The sequence below is a fragment of the Alosa alosa genome, chromosome 1, assembly GCF_017589495.1.
Source record: "Alosa alosa isolate M-15738 ecotype Scorff River chromosome 1, AALO_Geno_1.1, whole genome shotgun sequence".
Classification (NCBI taxonomy): domain Eukaryota; kingdom Metazoa; phylum Chordata; class Actinopteri; order Clupeiformes; family Clupeidae; genus Alosa; species Alosa alosa.
In genome coordinates this window covers 10,063,556-10,082,556 of record NC_063189.1, presented here as the reverse complement: position 1 = coordinate 10,082,556, position 19,001 = coordinate 10,063,556, and the positions used below count along the sequence as shown (strand labels likewise).

The 19,001-nt window shown below is 38.5% G+C and overlaps 4 protein-coding genes across 6 annotated transcripts; 3 read left to right on the top strand and 1 right to left on the bottom strand.

The window, feature by feature from the left end:
- Window positions 1–310: 310 nt before the first annotated feature.
- Window positions 311–4,155, top strand: zte38 (zebrafish testis-expressed 38). 2 transcript variants are annotated; one of them, XM_048260736.1, is made up of 12 exons: window positions 311–585; window positions 1,436–1,580; window positions 1,711–1,774; window positions 1,861–1,897; window positions 1,996–2,016; window positions 2,185–2,211; window positions 2,517–2,584; window positions 2,821–2,969; window positions 3,419–3,636; window positions 3,788–3,833; window positions 3,934–3,971; window positions 4,066–4,155. In XM_048260736.1, the coding sequence occupies exons 1-12, from the start codon at window positions 541–543 to the stop codon at window positions 4,111–4,113; spliced, it is 906 nt and encodes a 301-aa protein (XP_048116693.1). In that variant the 5' UTR covers window positions 311–540; the 3' UTR covers window positions 4,114–4,155. The 2 variants fall into 2 exon arrangements, with proteins under 2 accessions (XP_048116693.1, XP_048116687.1); XM_048260730.1 differs by having other exon boundaries at window positions 4,063–4,152.
- aldh9a1b (aldehyde dehydrogenase 9 family, member A1b) lies at window positions 4,105–11,558 on the bottom strand. Of its 2 annotated transcripts, none has more exons than XM_048260589.1 (12): window positions 11,415–11,558; window positions 11,064–11,298; window positions 10,689–10,834; window positions 10,472–10,601; window positions 10,083–10,217; window positions 7,693–7,889; window positions 7,256–7,396; window positions 6,545–6,733; window positions 5,986–6,073; window positions 5,650–5,791; window positions 5,207–5,319; window positions 4,105–4,922 (listed from the first exon to the last, which is right to left on the bottom strand). In XM_048260589.1, the coding sequence occupies exons 2-12, from the start codon at window positions 11,239–11,241 to the stop codon at window positions 4,828–4,830; spliced, it is 1,554 nt and encodes a 517-aa protein (XP_048116546.1). In that variant the 5' UTR covers window positions 11,242–11,298; window positions 11,415–11,558; the 3' UTR covers window positions 4,105–4,827. The 2 variants fall into 2 exon arrangements, with proteins under 2 accessions (XP_048116546.1, XP_048116538.1); XM_048260581.1 differs by having other exon boundaries at window positions 11,064–11,266; window positions 11,415–11,557.
- Window positions 11,559–11,679: 121 nt separating this feature from the next.
- Window positions 11,680–14,813, top strand: uck2b (uridine-cytidine kinase 2b). Its single transcript, XM_048260720.1, has 7 exons — window positions 11,680–11,936; window positions 12,918–13,077; window positions 13,231–13,327; window positions 13,423–13,565; window positions 13,680–13,777; window positions 13,897–13,945; window positions 14,136–14,813. Exons 1-7 carry the CDS (start codon window positions 11,694–11,696, stop codon window positions 14,267–14,269), a joined length of 924 nt encoding a protein of 307 aa, XP_048116677.1. The 5' UTR covers window positions 11,680–11,693; the 3' UTR covers window positions 14,270–14,813.
- A 1,303-nt stretch (window positions 14,814–16,116) lies between these two features.
- Window positions 16,117–18,403, top strand: czib (CXXC motif containing zinc binding protein). Its single transcript, XM_048260840.1, has 8 exons — window positions 16,117–16,196; window positions 16,279–16,362; window positions 16,749–16,805; window positions 17,170–17,251; window positions 17,429–17,460; window positions 17,570–17,647; window positions 17,927–17,992; window positions 18,144–18,403. Exons 1-8 carry the CDS (start codon window positions 16,191–16,193, stop codon window positions 18,219–18,221), a joined length of 483 nt encoding a protein of 160 aa, XP_048116797.1. The 5' UTR covers window positions 16,117–16,190; the 3' UTR covers window positions 18,222–18,403.
- The last annotated feature ends 598 nt before the right edge of the window (window positions 18,404–19,001 follow it).

Below are 19,001 nucleotides of genomic sequence, written 5' to 3'. Positions count from 1 at the left end.
GTGACCATAGAAATCCATGTATTGACCTTTAAAGTAGCCTATAATGGGACAACAATAAAAGTCTATAGTAAGTATAAGTATATATACTCTTTCGATCCCATGAGGGAAATTTGGTCTCTGCATTTATCCCAATCCGTGAATTAGTGAAACACACTGCACACAGTGAGGTGAAGCACATGGCGCAGCGAGCTGCCTGCAACAACAGCGGCGCTCGGGGAGCAGTGAGGGGTATTACTTCAGCCGTGGCCTACTGGTCGGGGTTCGAACCGGCAACCCTCCAGTTCCAAGTCCAAGGCGCAAAAAAACAGCTGCCCCAGGAAAAACAAAGCATATCACCAGAATTAACAAAGCCGACACAATTTGTGTTATGATTAAATTAGCTGTAGAGCTTTGTTCAAATCATTCATAAGATGGGAGAGCGCCTCACCAAGAGTTCCATGTGCAAGCATGCACGAGCAGGCGTGAAGGTGTAGAGATCTCATCTATCAGTTCTTGGGGTTGCCAAAAGTTCTCAGGGACAAGATCCAAGACAAGTAAGAAATGACCACTGTTACTAAACTCCCAACTAAACAAGATACTGCCGAGGTGAGTTTTTTTTTTTACAATGTTACAATGTTAATTAAATGTAGTCTCCCAATCTTTGGAAATTAACGTTAATGAATTAATGTCATCTGAGTAGCTGCTAGGCTACTAATGTTACGTTAACGTTAGCTACCGTTAGCAGCTATCTATCCCTTAACATTAGCTAACAACCTTCATGTTAACTTACACTCCTTTTGGAAATCGACATTCACACTTGTTTGTTTTCATGATAGATAGATAGATACTTTATTGATCCCCAAGGAGAAATTCAAGAAAGAAAGAATTCATGTGATTGTCATTAGCGTGAGGTAGCTGGTTAGTCAGACAAGTGTCCCCTGTAAGTTAAATGCTCCAGTTAAGAACCAAACCAGATTTTGTTCAAATCTACACACCTAGACTATGGATACTGATATATATAAGGTTCATTTAGCAAATGTTATTTTGAAGTGTTAAAAAACTTCGTTGTTTTAGAATTTCTGAACAAAAGTGGTGATAATTGGGGGTGTTACATAACAACCTTCACGTTAACTTACACTACTTTTGGAAATCGACATTCACATTTGTTTGTTTTCATGTGATTGTCATTAGCGTGAGGTAGCTGGTTAGTCAGACAAGTGTTATAACCTTAACGTTACAGAATCTGGGCTAGAGTTAACAGTGACTGTTTAGGTAACACTACTTTGATTGTTTAGAAATGTAAAGAATAGTAAAGTTATGTACTTTACCATTATATTCTAACGTTACCTTAGAGGCCCAGGCATTTGCTGCCTTTAGGCTACATGTTAACGTTAATGTAACTTTAAACATAATTTGCTGTTTTGTTAACATAACATTACGTTGTTCCCTAACACAGTGGACTGGGTTGTTCAACAACGAACTTAAAACGCAAGAACAGTCGCTTATTTTTGTGAAGCGAATGATGGCCCTTGCGGTGTCCTCCATTACCTACTTGCGTGGGGTTTTCCCAGAGGATGCCTACCGCTCACGATACTTGGAAGGTAACATTAACCTCTGATTATTGTTACTTTTGTTACTTTTGTACTCATAACTGGACAAAGGTGGTTATAGTCAGTGCTGAAATAACACATAACGTTAGTGCATTGTTGCTCCTTACCGTCCCTTTTGCAGACTTGAGCATTAAAGTTCTAAGACAAGATAGCTCCTCAGTAGGGGCCTGTAAAATTGTTAGGTGGTAAGTATTGCTTCATTTATAAGATGTTTAAGATATTTCTGAGACTAACAGTCTAAGATGACTAAATTTTTTTTTTTTTTTTGTAGGATGATGGGGTGTTTTGATGCTTTGGAGAAATCATATGTAAGCATTCATTTTGCATATTGTCATAATTTTACAAGTCAATTTTATAAGTAGTGTTTTTGTTTGTTTCTTATCATGATCAATTGTTGGTTTTACAGTTGCAAATTGTGTTCATTGGGGTAAGTAGGAGACTAAATAAGATTAAAGCAGTTTACAAATTCATGAACCGTTAAATGGTTATGTAATTTTTTTCCACACCTATTTCTGTTCTGATAAAGGAGAGGTTCTGTATTTTGTGAAGGTACAATATACATACAACTGTATTATGCACATTGAATACCCCCCAGGTTTGCCCAAAAACTGCAGATGTCAATGTAAGTCTTTTACATTATTTTGTCTAACTCTTTGGTATTAAGTTGTAGTGATGCTAGGCAGTAGGGATGTATTATTTTACAGTTAAATATTGGAACAATTTGTAATATAGAGGAAGTCTCTTGCGTAAGTGAACATAAGAACAAGGGAAGAACCATGTAAAACATTGCTCTATCAAAGTGCTACAATGAATGATAGCAATCACTCAATGTATACAGAACGTCTGAGCAATTTTAGGTGCTACACCCTAAAAACATATGTACAGTCTTGATCTTTTAATTTTTTTTTTTTTTTCATATGTTAATAGCACATCATTGAGTCCTACCAGTTTAAATTTGTATACACAGAGGGCGGGCCCCAAATGGACTTCATAAGGTGAGGCTGTTGACTGTTGCATTTGCAATCAATTTAAGGTCTTGCGTTGCAGTGCCAGAGCTAATCACTTAATAGATTTTATATAGTGAGGTGAGGGACATAAAGAAGTTGCTGAGTGGAAGCAGAACAATGTAACACGTTTATTAACAACATTCTCAGACAGCTCAGTTACACATGTATAGGTAAGGTACTCTGGTTTCCGCACTCACGTTCATGTATGTTCCACCACACCATAGAAACGAGAACGTCGAGATGAGGGTGACCATGGAGGACACGAAGAAGGCATCTGTGCTTCTCATCAGAAAGCTGTTCCTCCTCATGCAGAATCTGGATGTTCTCCCAAACGACATTTCTCTCACCATGAGACTCTACTACTATGATGATGGTGAAGAAGATTGCATGTGCTGTGAATTGGCCTTTAACTTTAGTAAAACATATCTATTGCCAATTAAAAATAATTATCAATTGTATTCAGTAAGTTAAAAGTTGATACAGAAAAGGCACAAGAATCAATTAGGTATTGGGTGTGGGTCTTAAATGTTTAAATGAGTGTTTATGTTTAAAATGAAGTGTTTTTTTTTTTTACATAAATCAAGGTAACTGCTAAAAACCTGTTTTTTACATGCATCATGGACAAGTGAATAAAAGCGTAGGGCTCACATATGTGGAATGGTGTATGATATGACCATCGTATTTAGAAAATTCTAAAAAGTGATCTCACTTGCAGAGGTTTTAGAAAGGAGTTGCCAGTTGTCTGGTCTACAGGTTAATGATATAGCAGACAGTTCAAAGTTCCCTATCTCGCTCTCAGTCATACATTTTATTACCCCTCAGTTACGCCATCAGACTATGAGCCGCCTGGGTTCAAGGAGGGCGTGAGTGATGACCTGTGGTTTGAGGGCACGGCGGTACACTTCAGAGTGGGTGAGCTTCAAACCCCATTCCACGCCATGAAGGTGCGCGTGGCAGCTGAACAAGGACGTGTCAAGAAGCTGCAGGAAGGCAACCATCTGATGGAGAATGGGAAGGCACCTCTCACCTCTGACCAAGAGGTGTGCTTGTGAGATCTATGGCTGAAGGCCTTAGTGTTGGCAACAATTACAGTTACATTTTGTTGCCCTTGTGTTAACATTATCCAGTTATTGTAGTTGTAGTCAGTGGTAGACTAATGTAGACTCTGTTCTATGTTCAACTCCCGAATAGGCTGCCCACATTGGATGTCCTGCTGACAACCTACCATCCGATGAAGGTAAACCCACAGCCATACTGCCACTAGTGACATTTTGATTAACAGTCAATTGTAAATTAATGATGTTTTCATTAATTTGTGTTTTATTCCCATTTTGTAGAGTCTGTTGAGCAGTTCAAGAAACCCAAAAAGATTCCGGTAACTGGTGAAAGACTCCAGACTTTAAAAAGACAGTACTAGATGTTGTGGATGACTGGTGAGGATAAGATGTATTATTTTTTTCACACAGAAGAAAATCCAGGGCAACAAACGGACCAAAAGAACAAGAAAAGAACTGTGACGTGGATATGTATTTACAGTCGGTTGTATGCAGTGAAGGGTAACAAGTATATGCTTGGATATATAATTCTGCACATGTATTTATTTATAGTATCACTTTATGATATGACTCTTTCACTAAGTGTAAAGAAATAATGAATTGTTGAAATGATTATTAAGAAGTTATCATTTACTGTTCATGCTTCATAGTATTATCCTTTATTGAACCCAAAATGAAAAATAGAAATGGTCTTTCATTACTCCCCCTCTCTGTCCTTCCCTTAGATATTGATTTACAAGATCACATTTGTCAGGGTAATGTTGCAGTAAGAATGAATCTTAATGATTTATACAATGAATATTTAAGATATTGGCACACTTGTGTAAAAAAAAAAATCAATCAGTCCAATCACAAAAACTGTAACAGTGATTATATATATCAACTGTTCAAGTAAGTGGCAGGGTAGTAGCATCTGGTTAGTCAAAGTTTTTACAAATTCAATTGAAACATGGGCTGAAAATGAATAAGGCGGGTCATGAAAGGTGTACCGTAATCATTCCCATGGATGAAGCACATTTCAGCCCAATAGTGTCACCTTGTGGTTAATCAAAATAGTGCACTTACACAAAATAGATACTGTAAGGTGTGGGCCAGTGTTCAGGTGGCCAGCTTCAACATGTTTAAGGCTCATGACATGTTCTAGCAGCATGCGGTGTGTCCGCACAGGACTTGTACTTAAAAGAGACTGTCCACATCCCCCATCTCCACCACCACCGTCTTCAGCTGAGAGTAGAATTCAATGGTCACTTGTCCGTTCTCTCTTCCGATACCTGTGACCGATACAGGGAAAAAGTTAACAAACAACACAGAACCAAACCGATATCCCAATAAAATAGTATTCGTTTAATTTTAAATGATCCAAATGACATAATCAAGTAAAACTTCATTTTTGGCATGACTTTCATGGATGTTAATGGTTTTGCAGTGCGAATAGAATGGATCAAGCTGGGATAAAACATAAAAGTTTTAGAAAAACTGTGAGAACGTCCAAATTGCTTAGTATACAGGTTTAAATACAGAGGTGTGTGTTTTGTGTATGTGCATGTGAGCAAACCTGATGCTTTGTAGCCTCCAAATGGCACCTCCACAGGAGTGATGTTGTAGTTGTTAATGAAGCAGGTACCAGCCTGCAGGTTCTCCACCACACGGTGCGCACGTTTCACATCTCTGCAATGCAGCAAACGACAAAATAGCAGGGGGAAAATGTCAGCTGTAGAGGTTGATGTGCGCCTGCCGGGGCTGACATATTTAAAAGGTTAATGTAATGTACATAAAGCATGCATTTGCTATAGATCTCAATCAAGCTCACCAGATACCTAACCAATGTCATATCCCTATCTGTGCTCAAATAAAGTTTTCAAATACCCTCTGATATAGGTATAATGAAGTTGAACAGTGCCAATGCATGATGAAGTTCCTAAACAGGCACTGTGTTTGATATTCTCCAAGTGAACTGGATTGAACAAAGAATTATATTCTCAAATGTGATTTGGTTACTTGGTGAAGACTCCAGCTGCTAGGCCCATGGTAGTGTCATTGGCTCTCTGCAGAACTTCCTCTTCTGTATCAAATGGCAATACAGACATCACTGGCCCAAAAATCTCCTCCCGTACACATGTCATGTCATCCGTACAGTTATCTATAGACGAACATACACATACATTTATGCATATAAATTGTAGCACAGAGTTGTGTTTAAAATAATTTAAATATCAAATGGACCATACAGTCGACCGTTTTTATCACTATGTTAATATTATGCTACTTTAAAAATAACAGTAGTTTCTAGGCATAGGACAGTGTATAAAACCAATTCACACAAAAATAACTAACCAATCACACATGGAGACATGTAGTAACCATCTTTGAGCTTTGGGTCAGCAGGGATAAAGGGCTCTCCCCCACAAAGTATCCTGGCTCCCTATAAAATACAATGATTATATGTTATAACCTGATAAACTGAACCAATAAATACAACGTCTAAAGCGATATCATCAGAAAAAAAATTAGACCTTTCATAGTTCACTAACTACATTTCTATAGTGTCAAAGTATTTTTAACTGTTGGACTAATTATATTTTCTAATTGTTATGTCGTAATTTCAATATATATGCACTTTGTGCATGAAAAATGCACTTTATAAATAAAACATACTATACAGTGTGAAATTAAAGGAGAAATCCGGCGAGTTTTCCCCCAGAGTGTAGCGCTGTAGCTGCGTTAGCTGGTGGCTGTAGCAACTCGAGCTAGATAAAACCGATAGTTTTGGGGATTTTTTCATACCGACAGTACTCGGTGACCTTGAGAAATGGAGATCTATGTGAAAACTCGCCAGATTTCTCCTTTAATTGAAATGAATTGAGATGATAGATATGATTAAATCTTTTCTTACCTCTTCTTTAGCCCGGCTGATAAATCCCAGCACCTTGTCCAGGTGTGGCCGGTTTACTAAAGCACCCATGCGTGTCTGCTCCAGCAGTGGGTCTCCTGTCTGGATGGTTTTAGTTCTTCGCACCACCTCCTCCAAAAACTGAGGCAGAATCTGCCTCTGAACAAACACTCGAGTCCCATTACTGCAAACCTAAAAGGCAGGAGGGCAGTGGCAAATGCATCAGAGAGCGGAGTAAAGGACAAACTAAAGAAGTACATTACTCTCTAACAGTTTTTCCATTTTTAACCCCAGTGCACACTTTGTGAAACTAAGTCACACTTCTGTGAAACTAACAGAACAGGTGCTCCTTTCATATACCTGCACCATATAACCTGTGAGATAGTTATTAAGATTAGTATAAGATATTAAATGCCACTACAATAAAGCACACCAAAATACTGCTACATTTGAAAACCACAAAGGGTCATTTTGATCAGAAGTGACAAGCATAAGACACCTCTAAAGTGTAGGTAGTTGAAATATGCAGAGTCTACATACTAACTACTTTGTCTGAATAAGAGGACATTTGAAGCTTCAATTTCATCAGGGATACTCTGACATATGATAAAGCCGTAACTCTTCTCAATCCAACGATCAATCAATCAATCCACACTCCAAGCCAAACCAGGAGGGTTACATTGATTTTCAAGGTCTACTGTTTATTTTCTGCACCTGGCCTTGAGACAGAAAGTTTGCCATAAGTGCCCCTTTGACGGCGTTCTCCAAGTCACTGTCCTCAAAGATGATGAGAGGAGACTTCCCACCAAGCTCTAGTGTCACTGGCTTGACCCCACTGGCAGCCATCTCCATAATCTGCAGAGTGAGGACAGCACAAAGAAGGACAAACTAAAAACGTGTCTCTTAGCTCACGGTGACTCACTGATTGTGTATACAGTAGTAGTGGCTAAGGCCATGTAAGCCCGATGCTGTTTATGCTCATGACGTGCACAATATCATACATAGATCTGTATACACATTGTACATTTTCCCTAAGCTATACCTAAAATAACATTTTTGAATTATTTCAATAAGTTCAATATTTTTCTTTTGAGCTGCTAAGCAATGAGATCAAGAGAAATGTCCCCCCTGAAGGACAAGTGGTGGGTTACCTTCTTGCCAGTGGGGACGCTCCCTGTGAAAGAGACCTTTGCCACAGATGGATGATGGCACAGCAGCATGCCCGTTTCCTGTCCACCCTGCACTATGTTATATAACCCGCTGGGGGCACCAGCTTGGGCATAGATCTCAGCCAGAAGAACTGCAGTCACAGGGGTCACTGGCGATGGCTTGAACACCATGGAGTTTCCTAGTAAAAACAAATCCCAGTTATCAACACTCCATCAAACAAGCTTTTGTCCAAAGTGACTAACCCAATTGATTTCACCTTGTTATTAGATTAACTTTTTAACGTTACACTGAAGACTTTGCACTTTGCACATAATTCAAAATAGGGCCCTATTTTAAAGGTGCCGATCACAGTTCTGATCCTATACTGGCGGAAAGCGTATTATTATCCCAGCGCAAAATGTATTCTCATCTTGCACGTCTCTTTTTTTGAGCAACGCACCAAGAGGTGTGGCAATTAACGACCTAAGGAGGGGTCTGGCACATTGTCAAAAAATCGCTATCGTACACTACCACTACCTAAAACGCATTACGCCACATGACATCTATGGCGAGTTGTTTATATGTTATTTCAAGAGCGCATATCAACAGCACAACTCACCCTGATTCTGTCATCCATAAACACACCAGCGTACATCCATGCAAAACATTACAAATTACACGATTACAATGGGAAACATAATTAGAATAAAGATATTACGAAATAGTATCTCACAATGAGTAGTTATTCACCATCATTTGCAAATTGGTAATGACGGATAAAAGTAATTAGGCGAGAGGCAAATATGAAGCACAACAACTGTCCACATATGTGGATTTTGTGCAACAGAGGAGTTTGACCAAAAATCTGATTTTGTAACTAGGAAGTTTTTTTTTTTTGTATTGTTCAAATATGAATTTAACTACTTTAAATTACAAAGAAACAAACATTTGGTAAACATAAATAATGACCTAACTACATGTTATACATTATGTGAACTGCCTATTTATGACAACATTACAGAAATATATAGAGACCAATGAATGGTGTGCATGTTTTGCAAAGAGTAATATATTAAGACATTAGGTGATTAGGTGATGACTAAGTGGTGTACACACACACACACACACACACATACGGTACACACTCACATACAGTACACACACACACACATACAGTACACACATACACACACACACACACAGACACGTACACACACACACATACAGTACACACACATACATACAGTACACACACATACACACACACACATACACACATAAAGTACATGCACACACATACAGTACACACACACACACACACAAATCTGTTTAAAAAGGGAACATGCTGTTCATAACATTACAGACATGATTGTAAAATCAATCAGTTTTTGAAACTTAAAAAAAATTTTTGAGATGTTTGTAAATATTATCTTCTAAAAATTACATAGTAAAAAAATATTTTTCTGCAGTTAACAACATAACCAACATGATATGATTGTAAAATCTACTTTTTTTAACTGGACAAATATTTTAAAATAATTTATATGTTATCTGTTACAAAATATGTTCAAAAAACGATCAAATACTGTTATAAATAACTCTTTTTTAAATGTTTAACTCTTTGTAATGTTGCAAAACACCTTCAGAATATCCTTCTGTGCCATTAAAATCATTACTGTTATGATGTACTTAAAAAAACTGTTGTTTTTTGCATTAAAGTCACATAATGGTCCATATTTTCTGTCATTACTCTTTATTATTTTTTACCCCATTGTTGCGTATGTGGACAGTAAAATAACTTCTATATAAAATCATATTTTTAAAAAATTCTAACTTTTCATGCTTTTCAGTTTTAGGCTCATATAGAGTAATAAAATCAATATTAAAAAATTCTAGAGAATTTTTTTCATAATGCGTGCATGAAAGGGCTAGTAAAGCATGGTTTAGAGGAATAACTGTTCCATACGGTCTCGCGTGCAAGCAGATTCCTTCAAATGCGCCAATGACTATCAAAATACCGATGCGCTGTTGAAGTTGCATTGCTTGCTGTTAAAGGGAATGACAGATGTTTTAAATAATGTTACGCCCAAAACACCCATGACTGATTAAAAAAAACTAGGAACGCCTTGTTACCCCATCCGCCCGACATTTGATAACGATAACACTCCCAGCGTGGACTGGACATCCTACTGAATTTAAATAAGCTTTTGACTAGTGACCATGTGTTTTAGACCACAAAAATAGGGCCCAAAATAACCAACAAGTTATACTCAGTAAATATTAAATATAGTCTGGACTCTTCCCTAGGGACACAATAAGACTTGGACTGAGCAACTCTTCATCTCCAAAAGAAGTATTTGTTATAAAGCACTAGATAATAAGCATTTGATACCACAAGCAAGGGCTGGTGCTGACTTCCAGGCTGCGATTTGAAAAGGGTAATTCCAGGCACCGATTCCAACACACACACCAAGGGGCTCACGTCGTGTGTAGGCGAATGAACCACCAGGTAACTGGACATGTTGTCCTAGGATGGGAAGACAAAATTCACATGTAGGATGTAGAGAAAAATGTGCACTTTCTTTTCTCAGGGTTACAATGCTTGCATGTTGATTTAATGCAGAAGAATGATAATTTGGACAAATTACTAGGTTTTGTACAGTACATTGATCTAAGTATTGTTTTGCTCTATGCATCCTCAATCTACAGAAAACAATGTCACAATGTCTGCTTGTAAACTCCTCTTTTGCCCTGAAGTTGAAAAGTTGATGCAGTACCAACCTGCTAGAGTGGTGGCAAGTCCAGCATAGTACTCGATACACAGACGGGCTGAGTCCACATCCAGACGGGCCTCTGTGATGGATTTTCCATTGTTCACCACTTCTGCCTCCGCAATATCTTCCCTTCGAATCTGGCAAGATTGTTGATTAAAAAAATAACTATCATGTATTTGAAACAGTAATCAACTACCCATAAATCTCTTCATAATCAGTGATACCTCAATAATGCGGGCTGCTTCCAGCATCACTTTGGCTCTCTCCATTCCTGCCATCTTACTCCAAACCCCAAAAGCTGTCTGTGCATGCAACATTGCCTGGTTCACCTCCTTTGGTCCACAATGCTCCAGCTGGCATAGAACCCGTCCTGAAACCAAATATCAACATATAAATCAATGTGCAATATGCCTACTGTCTAAGTCAAATACCACTAAAATTGATCCTATGATTTAACACACAGGAGCCAAGCATAGCTCATCCAAGGGTTGAAAGTGCCTGGTCATGTGATGAACCATGTGTCAACAACTGACCGAAGTCTGATGGACGTTCAATAACTGGATCTGGAGTCCTTAAAAACAAAGACCTGATATACTTACCAGTGGCAGGTTCATAAACAGCCTCTGTATGTGCTGCGTCATGAAGTTTCACTCGACCGGCACCCCAAAAGTTGAGAGGGTCTTTGATAACCATGGTACCTGAAGAGGCACTTCTTGAGATCTCGTGCCATAGAGCTGGCACACGGAGGCGCTGGACCAAGAACTTCACGAGTGGCATCTTTGCTATGCATGAAGTTGCACACCTGAAGAGTCGGTTGTTAAGTGCTTATTCGCCCTATAAGCGTCCGTTTATGTTTGTAAGATAATGTAAGCAAGACAAGACAAAACACTCATTAAAGAACTGGAGCAACGATAGGCTTAAACGTTTAGAGAACCGCAATGTTTGTTTACCTGCTCTGAAGTCATATGTTGTTCTTCTTGACTATGAGTCACATTCAGATCTAGACATTCTTGATGAGACGTAACGTTAGGCTAAATATCTTGTGCGAAATGTTCAGAAACATTCAGCAAACAGCTTGAGGGCGGGACAATGAAGACGGGACAGTTAAATATTTGATAGGTTGAGTTGAAGTGACGTAGAGGGCACTTCCATTATTTATTATTATAAAATAAAGTGGACCAATTGAAGAGATAAGATCTATTACATATCCGGGTTTATGGCGTTTGGTGATGTATACATTTTTTGTTCAGTGTAGGCTCATTGTTAACCGAATCGGAAAGTTTAAATGGGGGTCCGTGGGGGATGGTACATGTTTCCACTTCGGAACTATTAACAGGTTGCACTTCTTATTTGTTAAGCCTTTTGCGAGCATGGCTGGGGACAGTGAGACACGGCTCCGATCCACTGAAAATGAACAGATAAGCAAACAACCTTTTCTTATCGGCGTATCTGGAGGAACAGCTAGTGGCAAGGTTAGTATTGATATTTATATTAACTTCAAGTGAATTTGTGACTAATCTAGACCCCAGGTTTTCGCTAGAAAGCCATGCAGTGGTATCGTGTCTTGTATAACGTTAACGTTTTCCCGGGAAAATGAATGTGTTTCTCTTTGGTCATTGAACCTTAACGTAGTTACTGTCAATGAGTCGCATAATTATTATATATTATGGCCTTGTTGACAAACTTACGTGACTAACATTGGCTCAGCCGAATAGCTAAGTGGAGCTAACGTTGGCTGGAAATAACATTGCGTGGCAGAGCAATATTCCATAGATTAAACATAGCCCCATGATTTTACATTTAATGCGTTTGAAATGTTTTTTTCCTGCACTGAAATGGAACTCTTCCTCCATCTGGATAATATCAGATTGACACGTGCGACTTCAGATATTCTATGGTCCGGGGCACGGGCTAATGTTAGCTAGGTAACGTTATCGTCCGTCGGGAGGAGGAAGTACCTGGGATGTGCATGTTAATATTTATAAAATGACGTCGGTGGCCTAAAGTCGTTGATCTCCGTTTAAGGAAATGGAGACAAAATAATAATAAAGCCCCTTTCTGTCAAGACTATATGGCTCCAGTAATAGTGGCCGATGTGGTTGTTGGTAGCCTACGCTATGTTAGTTTCTAAATTGAGATTAATTGTTAATGTATCGGTTTACATCAGTTACATTTTGACACAAGAATAGGTAGTGTACACCAGTCCCTAAAGTCTTTGAAGTCCCAAAACTTTACTGGGTGTTCCATTTTATAAAGTTAGTTAAATTGGACCTGTGCCACATGTCCCATGGAATTTCCTTACATGGAATGTGGTGTTGGTTGACTTCAGAGTGGTCTAACACATGAGATGACCCACTTAGCTTGGAAACATTCCTGCCTCAATAAATTCTTACTGCTTATGATTTGGTCACCAATGAACTTACATGAAATTTACTAATGCTTAACTCTGGCAGTCCTCAGTATGTGAGAAGATTATGGAGCTGCTGGGGCAGAATAAGATTGACCATCACCAACGCCAGGTGGCCACCCTCAGCCAGGACAGCTTCTACAAAGAGCTCACCCCTGAACAAAAAGCCAAAGCAATCAAAGGCCAATTCAACTTTGACCACCCAGGTAAGATAAAGCCCATAGGACCCAAAATGACATGAACAATCATTTCTGTTGCTTTCTTTGTCTTGTTTTTTTTTTTTTTTGTTCAGAGTTGTTTTATCATTGGTATCCTGTCTCATACATTTGATTCTGTATTGTTTTCGATTGCATTGACAGATGCTTTTGACAATGAACTCATCAAGAAGACACTACATGACATCATTCAGGGAAAGACCGTTCAGATTCCAGTATATGACTTTATCACCCATTCCAGGTCTTAAAAATACCTTGAACTCTTCAGGTTCAGAGCTGTTAATCGCTGTAAAATGATCAATCTAAAGAATGCATTTCTTTCATTGCTGATTTCAGAAAGGATGAGTTTGTGACCCTGTACCCAGCTGATGTAGTGCTGTTCGAGGGCATCCTTATATTTTACTCCCAGGAGATCAGAGACCTCTTTCAGATGAAGCTTTTTGTGGACACAGATGCAGACACTCGTCTCTCTCGAAGAGGTGAGACCCCATGCATGCAAGAAAAGCAATGGCTCTGAAATTTAAACTGAATAAGTTGTGTTGGTGTCTGTATTACACATTTATAATTGCATGCATTGTTTATGCTTGGGCCAGTTTTAAGGGACATTGAAGAACGTGGCAGAGACCTAGAACAGGTGTTGACCCAGTATATAACTTTTGTGAAGCCAGCTTTTGAGGAGTTCTGCCTGCCAGTGAGTTTGCTGCTCTTACCTGTCCCTCTGTTAATCCTCAGACTCTCATACCTACAGTTAGTCAGATGTTGCTTTTACTTTCTATTTTGTGTATGTAGTTACGCATGTATTGTTTCTAGACAAAGAAATATGCAGATGTCATCATTCCCCGCGGAGCAGACAATCTTGGTAAGGATGCATCTCTTCTACAGTATGACAGCATTGTTTGAGTTTTGAGACTGTGTGTGTGTGTGTGTGGGGGTTCTCTGCTGTTGACAAGCCACAAAGAGAAGGAATGTTTCTTCTTATATTTATAATGGACCATGAAATGTAATGGACTAATGTCTGGCAATGGTGTAAGCTGTCTTTCATTTTTCAGTGGCAATAAACTTGATCGTGCAGCACATACAGGACATTATGAATGGTGGATTCTCCAAACGACAGAGTGGTTGCATGAACGGTCATGTGACACCACGGAAACGGAGGACTTCAGAGTCCAGCAGGCCCCATTGATGTTCAGTCTTTGTCCTCTTCAGAAGGAGGACCATATGCAATGCCTGTGGATGGGGGACAAGGCGAAAATGACATGGCCTTGGCAGGATTTACATGCATTTGTATTGTTTAACATTTTAGGACTTTATAATGGTTCCCATAATAGCAAAACAGTTTGTTTATTTATAAAAAAAAAACAAAGTGATTTGAAGGAAATGGATTCTGTTAAAAAAAAAAAAAAAAAAAAGCTGATATAGGTAAGTTGTCTCAGAAGAGCTATGATTACAAATGTGGACTTATACTGAAATATCTAGTTTTTAATTTTTTTTTTTTTTTTTTTTTTTTTTTTTTTAAGGAAATCCTTCCTGGGTTTGATCTAAGGAAATGCAATGGAACTCAGCAAAATGTGTTTTTGTGGTGATGGGTGTTCAGTTTATAATTTCTGAGTAGGGGGATTGGAAATGGGTTGAGCGGGGAAATGCTATCTTAAAATTCACTGCTTTCCCATTGTGTCTTGTCCCGCCTTGAACTGCATCATCAAATAAAGTGGATGGAGGAGACTAGAGGTGAGGCTTTTGAGGTTCCAGCTTTGTCTCCCTGCACCCTGGTGACTGGCATCTTGCCATCATGTGTTACATGTGAAAGGAGGTTCATGTCAAAGAACTGATTGCAACATGGAGAAAAGAAAATGTTATTTTCAAACTCTGGGCCTAGTTCTTTGTCTTTCACGGAGCCCCTAAGGGGACATGAGCAAAAAAAAATCTAAAGTTTAGTTTCATGTGCTCATGAAAGTTTCACGTGAGCACATGAAACTAAACTTTAGATTTTGTTTTGCTCATGTCCCCTTAGGGGCTCCGTAGTCTTTCGTAGACTAAGCAATGAATAAATCCAATCTGGGTTTTTACTTTTGTACTTTTACTGTAATTTACCTAAGGTTTTTTCTTTTTTTTTTCTTTCAGGGTTTCATTAGATTTGTCAGTTTGGTTCTATTGTTTTGTTTAGATGGCATGTTAATCATATTTAAATTAAATAGGGTTGCAATGTACATGTATATTTAATTGAAAATTACTTTCAAAAGCTAATGTAACTGGTGCAAATGGGGACAGTTTTGTGGCACTCGATGTAAAGTACCTCAGCTTTTCTAAAGCAGATTGCAGTGGTGAAAATCCAAAAACTGGGAAAGACTTGAATAAGAGGACCTTAACAAATGAATATGAATATTTTCTGACCTTTTCTTGGAGAAAATTAGCCATGTGTTGTCACATTGGTCGTCTCTAGCATTATCTGGTCAGAATTCCTGGAGTTATCCTGTGGATAAGTAGATTCAAACTTTGCGTGGTTTGGACTGATCTTTTTGTATCATGTATCACTTTTCACACCAAAATGCAGAGTAATGCCTAGCATATTTTTTCCATTTAATTGTGAGCATTTTAAGGAGATTTAATCGATCATATTAAATGGTAGGCGAAGCTGCGAAATTTACCACATTGAACTGTGTAATGCAGTGAGTGATCTCCAGATGAGTAGGTGGATATAATTGCATACTCATGTGGTACATGTACCTGTATAATTTGTCAGAAGACGAAATAAATGTTTTGTATCTTAAGCCTATGTCGTTGTTTTTGTCTTCTGTAATGGACTACCTGTTTGTGTCGGTACATGCTTTAATTTGCACAGTAACTTCCACATTGGTTTACGACAGAATGAAGGCTCGTTCGACTTCGTGCTGCGTCGGCCAGATATGGCTAAACGTGATGCATGCTGGACTTAACAATGTATGTTTGGCATTGGCAGGCATCACGTTCAACCAGAGCTGCGCAGCGATGCATAGATTCGAATGAGCCCAGGAGAGCCAGCCACTCGAGAGTGTTTGACAGCGCTTGCGCACAGCCTACGTTTACGTATGCAGGCGTGCATGCTTGACTAGAACTATTATTCCAAGATGGTGGTAAGTTTGGGTATAAGTGTTGCTGTCATGGTTCATTCAGTGTTTATACATTCAATTAATCACATGTATTACTTTCATGCAGAAATTTGGACTGCAATTCAAAGCCACTTTAGAAAATGTCACAAATGTACGACCTGTGGGGGACGACTTCAGGTGGTTTTTAAAGGTATCATTAGCTCAGAAAACTGGATGCATAGAATGACATGTAGAAGTGAATTTGAAACATGCTATTTTACAAACCTAGACAAAAGTCTATCTCAACTGATGTTGTAGTCTACGTTACGTTTAAAGCTTCTGCTACATGAAGATTTGAAAGTTCACTGGCCAGTAACCCTATGTTTTACTCTGCACTGGGCGTATTTGTCATAATCACAACTTGAACTAAATATGTGCTTGATTGGCGTGTAATGCGAAATATTATACTAACTTACATTTCCTGTCTACCATGCCGTTTAAACTGCATATCTTTGCATCGTAGCTCGTCCACGTAGTATGCTCATTGGCACCTGCTTGTGTGATCTGTAATGTGTATCTGTTCGGTCCTCTGATCAGCTTAAGTGTGGAAATTGCGGGGAGGTCCCAGACAAATGGCAGTATGTGAACCTCATGGTAAGCAAAATCAGTTTTTACAAGTAAAATTGTTTATCTTTCGTGCCTCAGGAATAATAATAATGACGATGATGATGATGATGAACAAAAGCTGTATTGTTTGGGACTCTTGTTGTTTTCCATCCAGAAATCCCAGTATTCAGTGCTGTTCTTTGGATTTCCCAAATTACTGAAATATTTAAATGTTGAATGTTATATTGAGTAGCAATGTGTAATGATCTAGTTTAAGTTGAAGAATCCAAGGTACTGTTCTCAGGCTTTCACTACACATTTTTATTGTGAACACATTTTATTGTTTTGCACAATTTGAATTTGTTGTAACTGTAACAAAGCGAAGCAAATCCTGTGATATTTCTCTGCACAGGAAAGTACACCACTCAAAGGTGGACGAGGAAGTGCAAGTATGGTCCAGAAATGCAAGCTTTGTTCACGAGAAAACTCAATTGGTAAATACCCATGCTGGTTAATTATTGTGCAGTGTATACCTCTTGTGTTTGTATTCCAATTTGGGGTAACATACACATGGATACCATTAATATAACATAATCCAAAGATTTTTTGCATCTTCTACAGTTTGTATTAAAGTTATGCTAATGTTATCTCCTATGTTTCACATGTTCAAGATATCCTGAAAGACACAATTACACCATATAATGTGAGTAAAAAATAGTGTTGTCTGCGCCACATCATGTCCCAACAAGTGACAAAAAGGATGTACATAATTTAATCCATGTGTCTCAATGTTTCCTTTTTTGGTACTGTAGGCAGAGGACAATGAAACGTTCAAAACCATGGTGCAGTTTGAATGTCGAGGATTGGAGCCAGTGGACTTCCAGCCACAGGTGATCCATTAAATGTCACATCTACACAAACACAAAGAATCTTAAAATTATAGAGATTAATAGAGGTTAATGGAAAGCTACAGTCAAAACCTGTCATGTATAATGGGTTCAACAATAATACCTGCCTACATTGCATGTGTTTCTACTCTTATGACAAATTTATTTATTTTCATTTGTTTGCACTAAAGATTGCACATCACTCAGCAACACCTTGACCATGAACGCAGTGAACTGTGTGAACTCGTCACACGCCCTCATCATCCCCCATCTTTCCCCCAGGCTGGTTTTGCAGCAGAGGGAGCAGAGTCAGGGACACCATTCCCAGAGGTCAACCTCCTGGAGAAAGTGAGTGGATTATATTTCTTGAAATATTGTAAGTGTATGTGTGTGTAATATGACATGTGCCTGGCTAAAAATGTTTGAAAAAGTAAAGTGTTTGTCTTTTTGAATGCAGCAATGCCAAAACAACCTGCCTATTGTTTTATTCATGTTTTAGGATTGGACAGACTATGATGAGAAGGTCAAGGAATCAGTTGGCATCTATGAGGTCACACACAAGTTTGTGAAGTGCTGAACACTGACTTAGTTGGAACTGCAAGCATCTGTGGAAGTTTCCATTAAACCAGTGTGGTTTTGGCCTTGGGCGATGAAGGAGCAGGGAGCAAAAGCAGGAAGAGGGATCATTTACAAGAATTATCAGTTGAAATGTGCTGATGCAATGTGATTGAATCTACAATAAAGTTGGAGGGAAAAACATTCAGTGTTACTTTGCAGATGTGATGCTTGGTAAAGCCTATAGAATTAAATGTTTTGTCCAAACTTAGTATTTTGACTGATATGGCTGATTTGCTGTACCTAGCCTACTACTGCAAACCTTCACATGCATCCTAATTTAAACATATCACTAAGCCCAACATTATTCATACTCCTTGAATATTTAGATTTAAAGTGATTTGTTTCTTATTATTTGACCAATAGGTTTCTTCTGACTGGAAATTACACTGGCACATGTCAAAAAAAACAGCAAGACCTTGGGCTACAGATATGAATTTTAAAATAGCTCTTTCAAAAACATTTTTATTCTTATCCATACCCTTTCTAAATAATGAATGACTAATATTTTACAGCAATTAGGCTACAATTGTTCTTATAATTGATAAGCTTTTTGCATGTTTCGACCGTGGTCTTTGAGGTGTACCCTTTAGCTGATCGGATTCAGGTCTGGACTCTGGCTGGGTCACTCTAAAAGGTTTATTTTGTTTGCTGCAACCCATTTCTTGTCCACTTAATGTTTCAGATCATTGTCTTGATTGCTTCGCTATCAAGGCAAGGAATCCTTTAAATGTTTTTAAAG

What these genes read in the sequence shown, in the direction of transcription:
- zte38 (XM_048260730.1), top strand. Translation starts at nt 541, where the DNA reads ATGACCACTGTTACTAAACTCCCAACTAAACAAGATACTGCCGAG. An exon ending in ATGCTTTGGAGAAATCATAT is followed by an intron (nt 1,898 to 1,995) that starts GTAAGCATTCAT and finishes TTGGTTTTACAG; the next exon opens with TTGCAAATTGTGTTCATTGG. An exon ending in ACTCTACTACTATGATGATG is followed by an intron (nt 2,970 to 3,418) that starts GTGAAGAAGATT and finishes ATTACCCCTCAG; the next exon opens with TTACGCCATCAGACTATGAG.
- aldh9a1b (XM_048260589.1), bottom strand. Translation starts at nt 11,241, where the DNA reads ATGCCACTCGTGAAGTTCTTGGTCCAGCGCCTCCGTGTGCCAGCTCTA. An exon ending in TGTTTATGAACCTGCCACTG is followed by an intron (nt 10,835 to 11,063) that starts GTAAGTATATCA and finishes ATTTGGTTTCAG; the next exon opens with GACGGGTTCTATGCCAGCTG. An exon ending in CATGTCTCCATGTGTGATTG is followed by an intron (nt 5,792 to 5,985) that starts GTTAGTTATTTT and finishes GTTCGTCTATAG; the next exon opens with ATAACTGTACGGATGACATG.
- uck2b (XM_048260720.1), top strand. Translation starts at nt 11,694, where the DNA reads ATGTATACATTTTTTGTTCAGTGTAGGCTCATTGTTAACCGAATCGGA. An exon ending in GAGGAACAGCTAGTGGCAAG is followed by an intron (nt 11,937 to 12,917) that starts GTTAGTATTGAT and finishes TAACTCTGGCAG; the next exon opens with TCCTCAGTATGTGAGAAGAT. An exon ending in TTGAGGAGTTCTGCCTGCCA is followed by an intron (nt 13,778 to 13,896) that starts GTGAGTTTGCTG and finishes TATTGTTTCTAG; the next exon opens with ACAAAGAAATATGCAGATGT.
- czib (XM_048260840.1), top strand. An exon ending in TTCACGAGAAAACTCAATTG is followed by an intron (nt 17,252 to 17,428) that starts GTAAATACCCAT and finishes CACATGTTCAAG; the next exon opens with ATATCCTGAAAGACACAATT. An exon ending in CAGTGGACTTCCAGCCACAG is followed by an intron (nt 17,648 to 17,926) that starts GTGATCCATTAA and finishes TCTTTCCCCCAG; the next exon opens with GCTGGTTTTGCAGCAGAGGG.